At 51.3% G+C, this 12,043-nt stretch overlaps 2 protein-coding genes across 3 annotated transcripts in view; one reads left to right on the top strand and one right to left on the bottom strand.

Annotated features, from left to right (window-relative positions):
- MEAK7 (MTOR associated protein, eak-7 homolog) overlaps nt 1-12,043 on the top strand; it is a 672,801-nt gene that overhangs the window by 239,954 nt on the left and 420,804 nt on the right. The gene's annotated exons all lie outside the window — the stretch shown is intronic.
- The window catches only part of CRISPLD2 (cysteine rich secretory protein LCCL domain containing 2), a 90,215-nt gene that overhangs the window by 16,001 nt on the left and 62,171 nt on the right, over nt 1-12,043 (bottom strand). For both annotated transcript variants that reach the window (XM_050773665.1, XM_050773666.1), the window contains exon 14: nt 4,832-4,965. In XM_050773665.1, the coding sequence (XP_050629622.1) occupies nt 4,832-4,965 (134 nt within the window). The remainder of the gene's footprint in view (nt 1-4,831; nt 4,966-12,043) is intronic.

Raw genomic sequence — 12,043 nt, 5'->3', positions numbered from 1 at the left:
TCTCTTCTGTTCCCGGCTGTGTCCCCAGTCCCTAGCCCAGGGGCTGCCCGTAAGTGTTAGGTGAATGAATTTGCAATTCAGATGGATGTCCACCCATATATACCTTTGTATAAAGGTGAAATTTCAAAATGTCAAGTGAGCAAGAATGCTCGCCATCATTGTTGATATATTTCCCAATCTCTTGCAAAATCTGTGTTAAAAATGGTTCTGGTCTAAGAAAAAATTCTGAACTGACATCCATCCAGATGTCTAGCATTTCCCCAAGAATATTCAGACACTTTCGTCCCAGTATTGAAAGCTCTTCCTGATGTCTTTTCTTTCCTTTGCCACCTGGCAGGCGGGGGTGAGAGAGCAGGTGCTAGTCTCTTATGTTGCCTCATTCCTGCATGGCTGCCTTTCGAAACGTCCAGGAAGTCCTCTTCTAGAAGAGGATCATTGCTCAACCAAAACCACGGTGAAGCAGAACTGACTTTGGCCCCGTGTGCTGAGAATTCTGTCTGGGGGTTTTGGTGGTTGGTGTGATTGAAGGATTCCCTACATTTAAAATACAGTTTGCTGTGAACTGGTCACAGTATATACAACATCTGCATCTCCGTTGGGACTGCCTGTGACCCCTCTAGGGCTCAGCAACCATTAGGGACAGAGCCGCCCTCTGGCTCCAGGCTGGGTTTCCACAGCCCCTATTGGGAACAGGCTCCTGGGAAATTTCCCAGCCCCGTGCGTTGTGCAGAGACGGTGGCTGAGGTCCCAACTAAATAAGGAAAGGACAGGGCATGGCCATGCCCAGGTGTCTCTGCAGGGTTCTCTTGGGAGCCATGTCACCAAGCAGTCCCCTCTGGACAGTAAGACTGGCCCTCTTGATGCCTCCCTAAACTGTCCCTCCACAACAGTGACCCCCTGGGCCCTGCCGCTGGCATTGTCGTTTCTGCACTGTGTCTTCTCACTAGATGGCAAATGCCACGATGGCAGAGGTCCACTGTTGTGCTCCCTGTGGGATCCTGGGTGCTTGGGACATTATCTGCACTCACTAAGTGTATGATGCCTCCATGCAGTGAGTGTTGGAAGGAAGGAAGCCAGGATGAAAGAATGAATTCCTGGAAGATCCCTGACTCCTTATCCTGAGAGATGAGTCATGTAGGTCATTTCTTAGGATCGAGCCACCTGACCCTATAAGAAAAGAACCATGGCATCTTTTGAGGTTGTGGCAACAGGTGCCCCTGGGTTTTATGTCATGCTTCCTCTGAGCCACTAGCCGAGGGTTTCGCACACACTCTCTCACATAATTCTCATGGTGACCCATTAGAGCAGCCACCAAGGCTTGGGGAGACTGCCTGCCCGAGGTGACCCCACCGGGGAGTGGGTGAGCAGCATCCTCAGTGCAGTGGGTGCCACCTACTGTCCTGGCCACCAGCCTGTGTGGGGCTCCAGTGCTCACTCCCCTTCTGAGATACGAGTTCTGTGGACTTGATCACCTGTGCCCTGGGTCCCAGCACAGGTGTGCGATGAATAATCAGTAAATGAATGACTGTTTTTGTTGTTGTTGTTGTTTTTTGAGATGGAGTCTTGCTCTGTCACTCAGGCTGGAGTGCAGTGGCGTGATCTCGGCTCACTGCAACCTCCAGCTCCTGGTTTCAAGCGATTCTCCTGCTTTAGCCTCTTGAGTAGCTGGGATTACAGGCGTGCACTACCATGCCTGGCTAATTTTTGTATTTTTAGTAAAGACGGGGTTTTATAATATTGGTCAGGCTGGTCTTGAACTCCTGAACTTAGATGATCCGCCTGTCTTGGCCTCCCAAAGCGCTGGGATTACAGGTGTGAGCCACCACTCCTTGCTGAATGACTCGTAGCAAAATAATATCAGAGTCATGGGTATAAAATCTTGAAGATGTGGTATGTGTTTCACACTTATGCACATCTCCAAATGGGCTCAGGACAAGCCCGTTTCAGGTCTCAGTGAGCACCCACCACTGGTGGCTGCTGTATTGGACAACTCAGGGCTGAGAATCTCAAGGGTTGGATGACCGAAAATCCCTCTATGTGTCCAGAAACCCTAAGAAACAGAAACTATGGAGCTGTTATTTCCACATCTAACAGGCTCTGCACTCTCCCCCAAGCCAGGCTGGAGCAAGGGTGGGGCGTGACTGCTGACTGACTCATTTCAGATTTGCCAGGTTCGGGTCACTCTTAGAACAGCGGCTGTCACACTCACAACGCCCCGGAGGGCCTGCTCAGACCCAGTCTGCTGGGCCCCTCACAGAGATTCCGATTCAGCGGGACTGGGTGGGGCCGGAGGATGTGCTTTTCCAACAAGCTCTGGGTCGATACGGACACCGTCAGCCTGGGGACCCCACCTGGAGACCTCCTGCCCTGCCACCACCCCAGGGGGCAGGTAATATTATTCCCCCCTTTATAAGTGAGGAAACTGAGGCACAGAGAAGCTGAAACCAAGCATTATCACAGACGCCAGTCCACAGGACAAAGGAGCAGAGAGTCCCAGAAGGAAGAGAAGCAAAGTCTTAACTCTGGAAATGCTGCAGAAAATCACTAAAATCTTTCTAGAGTGCAGAAGGCACCAGTGACATCTGTGCTTGGGAGGGATGCCTGGAAGACACCTACAAAGACAGCGACAGTGGCGATCTGGGTGGGTGTCACGGGAAGAGAGAAAGACGGGCAGCCCCCCAAACCCTGGGTGATAGCGGCGGGGGTGGGGAAGCTGCTTTTGGGGGCCTTCTCTCCCTCCGTGCCCTCCCCAGGCGCCTACCAATGGGGCCCCACAAGGAGGCCCCTGTCCCCAGCCCACAGGGCACTGCCGTGATGTTCTCATGAATCAGCCCGACAGGGAACAAATCCCAGCTGCCTGCGCTGCTCAGGGAGACTGTTTTCTCTTAAAGAGGGTACAAAGAGCTCAGTAAATTGATGCCCTGGGATTTCTTTCCAGCCCGGCCAGGAAATTCCTCCTAATCAGCTGCTTCATTTCCCTCCCATTAAATCAGTGGAATTTCCCTTCATTAAGCTTTTTCCAAACAAAGGCCGCGCGTGCTGAAGGAGAAAACGTGGAAGCTGTCTACTCGGGCTCTTCGGGGCTGCCGACGGCACAGTCACCGGGCAGGGGTCCCGGGAAGAATGGGCACGATCTGGGTACAAGTGACGCTGCGGCGTCTTCACAGGGTGAGCCCGCTGCTCAAAGTGCCCAGGAGGCTGGCGGTGGAAGCAGGGCCCGTGTTCCAGGAGGCAGGGAGGCTTGAGCGTCCAAGGTCCCAGGGCACGTTACAGTCTTGATTTTATTCCTTCTCTAAAGAGCGGCCCTCAAATATGAACTCTTCAACATTGCCCCATTATGAGCTCACCTGTGGTCCCTCAAAATCCGTATGTTAAAGTCCTAAAAGTCCTAACGCTCAAGTGCACCTCAGAATGTGACTGTATTTGGAGATCTTTAAAGAGATAATCACGGCGGCAGAGTGCGGTGGCTCGTGCCTGTAATCCCAGCAGTTTGGGAGGCCAAGCCAGGCGCATCACCTGAGGTCAGGAGTTTGAGACTAGCCTGGCCAACATGGCGAAACCCCACCTCTAGTAAAAATACAAAAATTAGTGGGGCGTGGTGCCGCATGCCTGTGATCCCAGTTACTCGGGAGGCTGAGTGCCTTTTCTGAAGGACGCTCGGGAAACGCCTCACTTAGGAATTTCACTTCTAGGGACTTCTTTTTTTTTGTTTTTTCTTTTTTTTTTTGAGACAGACTTTTGCTCTTGTTGCCCAGGCTGGAATGCAGTGGCGCAATCCTGGCTCACTACAGCCTCCACCTCCTGGGTTCAAGCGATTCTCCTGCCTCACCTGACCTCAGGTGACCCACCCACCTCTGCCTCCCACAGTGCTGGGATTACAGGCTTGAGTCAGCACACCCCGCCCACTTCTAGGGATTTAAGGAAACAATCACAGTGTGCAGAGATTGCCGGAGAAGGCTACTTACTAGGGGAGGATCTGCACCCCCCCCCCAGATGGAAAGGACTTACACCAGCTATGAAGAGAAGCACGTTACAGTCATTTGCAGTCACTGCCAATGACTTATGGTTGTAGATTTCCATAAAGGTATGGTCTCGAGTGGGAATACAGAGTAATCAACATAACCCTCATTTGCAGAGTGCTTCTTACTGCCAGGCACTAGGTAGGCACCATCTCCGTTCACCTCCCAACAGCTCTGTGGGGCAGGGTCTACTATTATCCCTATTTCACAGATGAGAAAACTGAGGCTCAAGGAAATCAGGTGGCTTGCTCGGGGCCACAAAGCTGGTAAGAAACAGGGCCCAAGTCTGTAGGACTCCAGGCTCCCTGATCTTATTTAACTCTATGTAACTATATTACGATGTAGCTTTATATGACTAGTATGTAACTATCATTTGATCCCATTTTTTGTGGGAAAAAAATGCACACACACACAAAGAAAAACAACCGGAAGGACGCACGCCAAGAAATCTAACAGTAATTCTCCCCGCTGATGAGTTACGGATGATTGTTTATCTTCGGGCTTATCTGATGTTCCTACAGATTCTAAATTTTCTATAAAAACGTTCATTGATAATAGGAAAAAAAGTTCTTTTTTTTTTTTTTTTTTTCCTTAATCCCAAATGTGATAGTAGGGAAAAGCATTCCCTATTTTGAAAAACAAAAGAAAGAGAAAAGCAAAGAAGGCTCTTACCTGGGAGTCCTGGTAAGAATTCATGCAAGTCTACCGGAGTTTTATTTTAAAGGGTAATGACTCTGGGCCTCTTCCCAGGCCCCCTGAGGGACCCTTAGCAGCCGGGCTTGGGTGTCAAAGGTTGGAGAACACCGCCCTACCTTTCAGACTGAACTCCGTTCCTGAGCGAGCCCACGTAGGTCTTCTTTTTGTCCACGGGCATCACGTCCACGTCACCCCCGCTCTCGTCGCTGATGACTCCTGCGTGCACGGCTGTCTTGCAGATGCTCGAGGTCTGGAAGCACAGGAGGGACTGTGGTCAGGGACGGGGGTTCCAGTTCACAGGTCAAGCCAGCTGGGGCTCAACCATTCACTGCCGGGAGCCCCAGCTGGTGGGGTGTCGACCACATCAACCCCTGGGAAATAATCATCACTACCTTGATACCTCGGTGGTCTCTCCAGAGAGACTGGACATCATGCATTCATTCATTTGTTCAACAAGTGTTTTCTAAGCACCTATTATATGCCAGGCACTGGATTAGGAACTGGGGGAATTCAGCAGGGAACAAGATAAAGACCTTGCCTTCATGAAGTCGAGTGAGCAAATAAATAAATACACAAATGAGGTATTGTCGGTTATGAAGAAAACAAAACCAGCTAAATGCCTGGGTGGAGGGGGCCTGCCTGAGAGTAGTTTCATCAGGGGGAACTGCTCAGGGAAGGCTGAACGACAGAAAGGAAACAGTCACAGCCGTGGGAACGTCTCTGCACAGAGCATCCCAGGCAGAGGGAAAGGCTCGAGCAAACGCCCTGGGGTGGATGTGAACTCATCACGTCCAAGAAACAGACAGACGGACAGGGTGGCTGGAATACAGTGAGTCAGGCAGAACGTGGCAGGAGGTGTGGGCAGGGGCCATTCATGCCGTGTAGACTGGACACGCGGTGGGTTCTGGACTATTCTAGGTACTAAGGGAGCAGCTGGGTGCCACACAGAGGCAGGATGTGCTGTTTTCTGACATCATCAACGAGTTCAATTTCTGGGTGATAAAACCTGCCAGGCTCAAGGGATCCTCCCACCTCAGCCTCGCCAGTAGCTGGGACGACAGTTGTATACCACAACACCTGGCTAACTTTTAAAAGTTATTTGTAGGGACAAGGTCTCGCTGTGTTGCTCATGTTGGTCCTGAACTCCTGGGTTCAAGCAATCCTCCTGCCTTGGCCTCTCAAAGTGCTGGGATGACAGGCATGAGCCACTGCACCCGGCCCCATTGCTGGTTTTGAAGATGGAATAAGAGGCCATGAGCCAAGGAATGCAGGTGGCCTCTAGAAGCCGGAAAAGGCAAGAAAACGGATTCTCCTTTGAAGCCTCTAGAAGGAACCAGCTCTGTTGCCACCTTGATTTTACCCTGGTGACACCCACGTTGGACTTCTGGCCTCCAGAACTGTAAAGATAATAAACCTGGGTTTCTTTAAGCCACCACATCTGTGGTGATTTATTCTAACAGTAATAGGAACCGAACAGCTTCTAACCACTGTCCACAAAAATGTCCCCACTGTGGGTAGATCTAGTGATCTGATTTATGAAGTCCCTTAAGTTTGATGACTTCAGATTTATCTATCTATCTATCTATCTATCTATCTATCTATCTATCTATCTATCTATTTTTTGAGATGGAGTTTCGCTCTTACTGCCCAGGCTGGAGTGCAATGGTGCAATCTCAGCTTACTGCAGCCTCTGCCTCCTGGGTTCAGGTGATTCTTCTGCCTCAGTCTCTTAAGTAGCTGGGATTACAGGCATGCACCACCATGCCCGGCTATTGTGTTTTTAGTAGAGACAGGGTTTCTCCATGTTGGTCAGGCTGGTCTCGAACTCCCAACCTCAGGTGATCCGCCCGCCTCAGCCTCCCAAAGTAACGGGATTACAGGCGTGAGCCGCTGCGCCCGGCCTGACTTCAAATTTATAGGAAATGGAATCTCCAGGAGAATGGCACCATGGATGTCTGGACAACAGGCTCACCCAGGCTCATGGACTCGCCTCATCAGTCCCCCGCAGCAACTTGCTAATTTAAGGAAAGATGAAAAGCTGGACCCGTTGTCTACAGAGCAGGAAGACAGACTCCAGTCTTGCCTCCATTCACAACCGAGTGACGTCAGGGCCGTGGCTGTCAGGGGACTGAGCCCCCAGGCACTCTGTGCGTCAAAGGTGGGGAGGTGAACGGTGCAGGCTCCCGTGTTCTGTCCTCCCCGCGTGTGTAGTGTGCAGACAGAAGCCACCACCAGCAGGTTTGAGCCTGAAAGCTTAACATCCAGCAATGGGTCACTCAGCCGGAGGGCAGGGCTGGGCTCTGTCACCTCTGAAACCCTCCCCTCTGCACAGTACTCGACCCCAGGGGTCATCAGGGAGAAGATGAAGTCCCAGCCACTGGTTCACCAAGCTGGCACCTCCTTCAAGAAAAGAGCAAGACATGGTGGAGAAGATGAAGCTGGGATGATTCCATTTATAGGAGGCATCCAAAGAAGTCAAATTCATGGAGACAGAGAGTACAGGGGCTGGCGGAGGGGAAGTAGGAAACTGCAGTTCAGTGGGTGCAGAGTTCCAGATTTGCAAGACGAAACAGTTCCGGAGGTCTAACCCATTACAATGTGAATACGCTTAATACAACTAAGCTGTGCACTTAAAAATGGTTAAGTGGGTAAGTTTTATGTTACATATTTTTTTTGGGGGTGGGGGGCAGGGTCTCACTTTGTCACCCAGGCTGGAGTGCAGTGATACCATCTGGGCTCAGCAGAGCTTTGACCTCCCGGGCTCAAGTGATCCTCCCACCTCAGCTTCCCATGTAGCTGGGACTGCAGGCACGCACCACCACGCCTGACTAATTTTTCCATTTTCTTTAGAGATAGGGTTTCACCATGTTGCTCAGGCTGGTCTCAAACTCCTGGCCTCAAACGATCCTCCCACCTTGGCCTCTCAAAATGCCAGGATTACAGGTGTGACCATTGCTCGGCTTATGTTGTATTTTTTTTTTAACTACAACAGAGAAGGGAGTGGGGAGCTAAACCCAAGCTCGGGGAGCCTTTGTAGAAATAATCAGTGACCCCTCGATAGAGGCCAGACCACCACCGTCCCCGGCACAGTCTCATAGCTCCTTTGTCCCCTGTCCTTACCACTGTCCTCGGCCCATTTGGGGGCCCCGGAAGCATTGCTAAGGCCAAAGAGAGCCTGTGTCTCAGGATCCACTGTAAAAGGACAGTTTGTCTGGAAAATGCACCCTGAGCTGCCCTTTGAATGTGACAAACACCACAATCTAGCAGGTTCCAGGCATGAGGGAATGAACAGAGGTGGACTCTTTGAAAATACCAGTTTGGCCGGGTACGGTGGCTCACACCTGTAATCCCAGGACTTTGGGAGGCCTAGGCAGGCAGATCACCTGAGGTCAGGAGTTCGAGACCAGCCTGGCCAACATGGCAAAACCCTGTCTCTTTTATTTTTATTTTATTTTATTTTTATTTTTTGAGACGGAGTCTCGCTCTGTTGCCCAGGCTGGAGTGCAGTGGCCGGATCTCAGCTCACTGCAAGCTCCGCCTCCTGGGTTTACGCCATTCTCCTGCCTCAGCCTCCCGAGTAGCTGGGACTACAGGCACCCGCCACCTCGCCCGGCTAGTTTTTTTGTACTTTTTAGTAGAGACGGGGTTTCACCGTGTTAGCCAGGATAGTCTCGATCTCGTGATCCGCCCGTCTCGGCCTCCCAAAGTGCTGGGATTACAGGCTTGAGCCACCGTGCCCGGCCTCTTTTAAAAATACAAAAATTAGCCGGGCATGGATCAAGACGAGCCTGGACAACATAGCGAGACCTGGTCTCTACAAAAAATTTAAAAAATTAGTCAGGCGTCACGGCACATGCCTGTAGTTCCAGCTACATGGGTGACTGAGGTGGGAGGAACGCTTGGGCCCAGGAGGTTGAGGCTGCAGTGGGCTGCGATGGCACCACTGCACTCCAGCCTGTGCGACAGAGCTCGAGACCCCATCTCAAAAAAAAAAAAAAAGAGTGGATCCAGCATTCCCACATTAACAGTCATAGGCCTATTCAGAAAAACAAAAAACAAAAGAGAAAAGTGGAGCCAACACACACATTCATATCAAAGACCTGAAAAGTGGATTTCCTGCTTTCCAGGATTCGTTTACTGAGTAACTGAAGGCCACTTTCTAAAAACCCTGTGCTAACATGTCTTCATTTTCTTCAATAAATCAACTAAACTAAACGGATGAGGGCGGGGTTCCTTAGCCCAAAGCGGGGTCCTGGGTATCTGGGAGGCCCTGAAGTTGCAGGCAGAAGGCTGTGAACCAGCAGGGGCTGGTGTTAGCACAGGGCATGGGAAACCCCTCAGCCCTGGGCAAACTGGGGTGGCCAGCCTCCCTGCCTGAACCGGGACGCATTTTCCCCCTTCAGAGGAAAGATCCACAACTTCTTAATTCTCAGAGAGCTCTGTGCCCGGCTAAGGACTAAGGAGCAATAACTTTGCATCCAACTCAAAGAGAAGCGAGGAGACTTGAAGATGAAGCGACCATTTTAGAATTCCTCTCAAAAGGGGCAAGTTTGGTAAGTGAACACAATCAGGCTCATTGTTCTTTACAGCAGGCGGAGTCCTTGGTGCTTGGATAAGTTCTCATACTTGTGCAGGTTTCAGAATCCACCCCCGCCCCTACCCGAGGGCTGGAGCAGATTTCTAGGCCCCGCTCTCAGCATTCAGGATCAGTGGTTGAGAGGAGCCAGAGATTTTGCATTTCCAACAACAACAACAAGATGAAATAAGGCCTCCAGGCTCTCTGTCTCTCTGAGCATTGCTCACACTGCCAACGGCTGCAGCACCAGGAGCAAGGCCCGGGCTGTTTCCCAATGGAACGCCAGGAGGGACCCATCCCTTCCGTGTCGCAAGCTCAACCTCTAAAAGCCCTGGCGGGGGAGGGGCACCCTCCTAGCTGAGACCTGCCAAGAGGTTCTGGTAGGCAGCCCCAGAGGCGGCGCTTTGACTCAGTCCCTGGAGGATTTCTGGACACAAAAGTGACACAAAGTTTTCTGTGATAACATCAAGCCGCAGGGCATCAGTACGAAAAGCTCACACCCATGGCGGGATCTTTCTCACGCCACAGGCCCTGTTATCAACAGGCACATCTCCCACGCAAACACCTTTCCTTTCTCCCTTCCTTCCTCCCACACCTCTCCTCTCAGCAGGCTTCAGTAAACGGGACAAGGCGTCCAATTCCTTTTCTCAGGGCCTGTTGCAACAGGAATACCTGAGTATTTATTAACAATTGATATCCATGAGGTTGGTAACCAATCCTGCATCCAGCGCTTGCTGGCTGTGTGACCTGGGATGACCTGTGTGAACCCCAGAGCCCCTCCTTTCTCTGCGTAAGGCAGATCAGGTCACATCTTCACGTGTCTTTGTTCTAAGCAATTCACATGCGTGGACACAGTGATCCCAACAACTCTACAAGGTAGGTGTTATCTTTATCATTCCCTTTCAACAGACAGGCAGACTGAGGGGCGGGGGGCTCGCACCTTGCCCCAAATCACTCAGCTGATAAAGATCAGAGGCGGGACTGCCGCGTGGAGCCGTGGAGCCGGCGATCTGTCCACTGTCCTACATAGGGTGATGACAGTGAGGAAGAAGAGGGCTCCTGGGAAGATTAAAGAAGGGCTGAGCGCGGTGGCTCACGCCTGTAATCCCAGCACTTTGGGAGGCAGAGGCAGGCAGATCACTTGAGGTCAGCAGTTCGAGACCAGCCTGGCCAACATGGAGAAATCCCGTCTCTACTAAAAATACAAAGATTAGCTTGGTGTGGTGGCGCACGCCTGTAATCCCAGCTACTTGGGAGGCTGGGGCAGGAGAATTGCTTGAACCCAGGAGGCGGAGGTTGCAGTGAGCCGAGGTCACGCCACTGCACTCCAGCCTGGGTGACAGAGAGTGAGACTCTGTCTCAAAAAAAAAAAAAAAAAAAGATTAAATAAGACCCCAGGCTTAACGCAGGATGGCACACAGCACATGCTTAGTAGGTGTCAGTCAAGACAAATGCCACCGCCATGATTGCCATAGTCACCACCGCCAGAACAGAAAACTCCCAGGGGCTTGTCCTCGCCAGCCCAGTGGTCCTCAACATGCAGTTCCAGACCAGCAGGGTCACCTGGGAACTTGTTGGAAATGCAGATTCTCTGGCTTCACCCAGCCCCACTGATCCTGAACAATTCCAGGGCGAGGCCTGGAAATCTGCTCCAGCCCTCAAGGAGGTGCGGGGGTGGATTCTGATATGTGCACAAGTGTGAGAACGTATCCAAGCACCAAGGAGGACGGGGAGGACAGAAGACTGAGGTTCAGAGGAGGGGAAAGGTTGCCCGGCTTCCCACAACTGGCAAATGTCACCGTCGTGGCTCGGCTCCCTGGGCCACACCCCAATGCTTCTGTCTGCAGCTGGCCACACAGCGAGGGGTCTGCCAGGAAATGCAGTCCTGGTGAACAGGCGGGAGCCACAGGCAGGAACAGGCCCTTTGAAGGTCTGGAGGCAGCTCTCCCAAAATCAATCCCATAGCTAAACAGACATTTTCCAAAAGCCATCATCATTTCCCAGAATACAGTGACCTAGAAACTAAGGCCAGAAAAGAACCTCTCATACGGAGGAGGCTTTCTTCCTTCCCTCCTTGTCTCCTTCCCTCTTCCCTGCTTCATTCTTTCTTCCTTTTTTAAGAGCTGTTTAAGTACTGACTACTGCACTATCTTCATTGATTTATTCCTCCAACAAACAATGATAGTGTCAAGCCCTGTCATGAGCACTGTGGTCCCAAAAGCACAAAATCCTAGTGACACTTGTTCGTGAAGACTGCACGTAGCTCTTCACCCTCATGCCTGTTCATATCGGTGTAACTATGAATGCAGGTAACATTAAGCAAGGCAAGATAGACCAGGGAAGGAGCAGAGTCTAAAGCCGGACACATCTTCATCGGTTTGTCATCTTTGCCACATGCTTACTGCGTGGATTTGGACAGGTTACGATGAGCCTTGTTTTCTTCCGACAGGGATAAGGATAAAGATACCTAGAAATGGTGTTTTTAAAGGACCTAAAACATAGTATGTGTTGAATAAAAGGCAGCCTTTTGGCCGGCTGCAGTGGCTCATGCAGGTAATCCCAGCACTTTGGGAGGCCAAGGCGGGTGGATCACCTGAGGTCAGGAGTTCGAGACCAGCCTGGCCAACATGGTGAAACCCCATCTCTACTAAAAATACAAAAATGAGCTGGGTGTGGTGGCGGGCGCCTGTAATCCCAGCTACTTGGGAGGCAGAGGCAGGAGAATCGCTTGAACTTGGGAGGTTGCAGTGAG

The sequence above is a fragment of the Macaca thibetana genome, chromosome 20 (genome assembly GCF_024542745.1).
Source record: "Macaca thibetana thibetana isolate TM-01 chromosome 20, ASM2454274v1, whole genome shotgun sequence".
In the NCBI taxonomy this organism is placed as follows: Eukaryota; Metazoa; Chordata; class Mammalia; order Primates; family Cercopithecidae; genus Macaca; species Macaca thibetana.
This window is presented reverse-complemented; position numbering and strand designations above follow the sequence as displayed.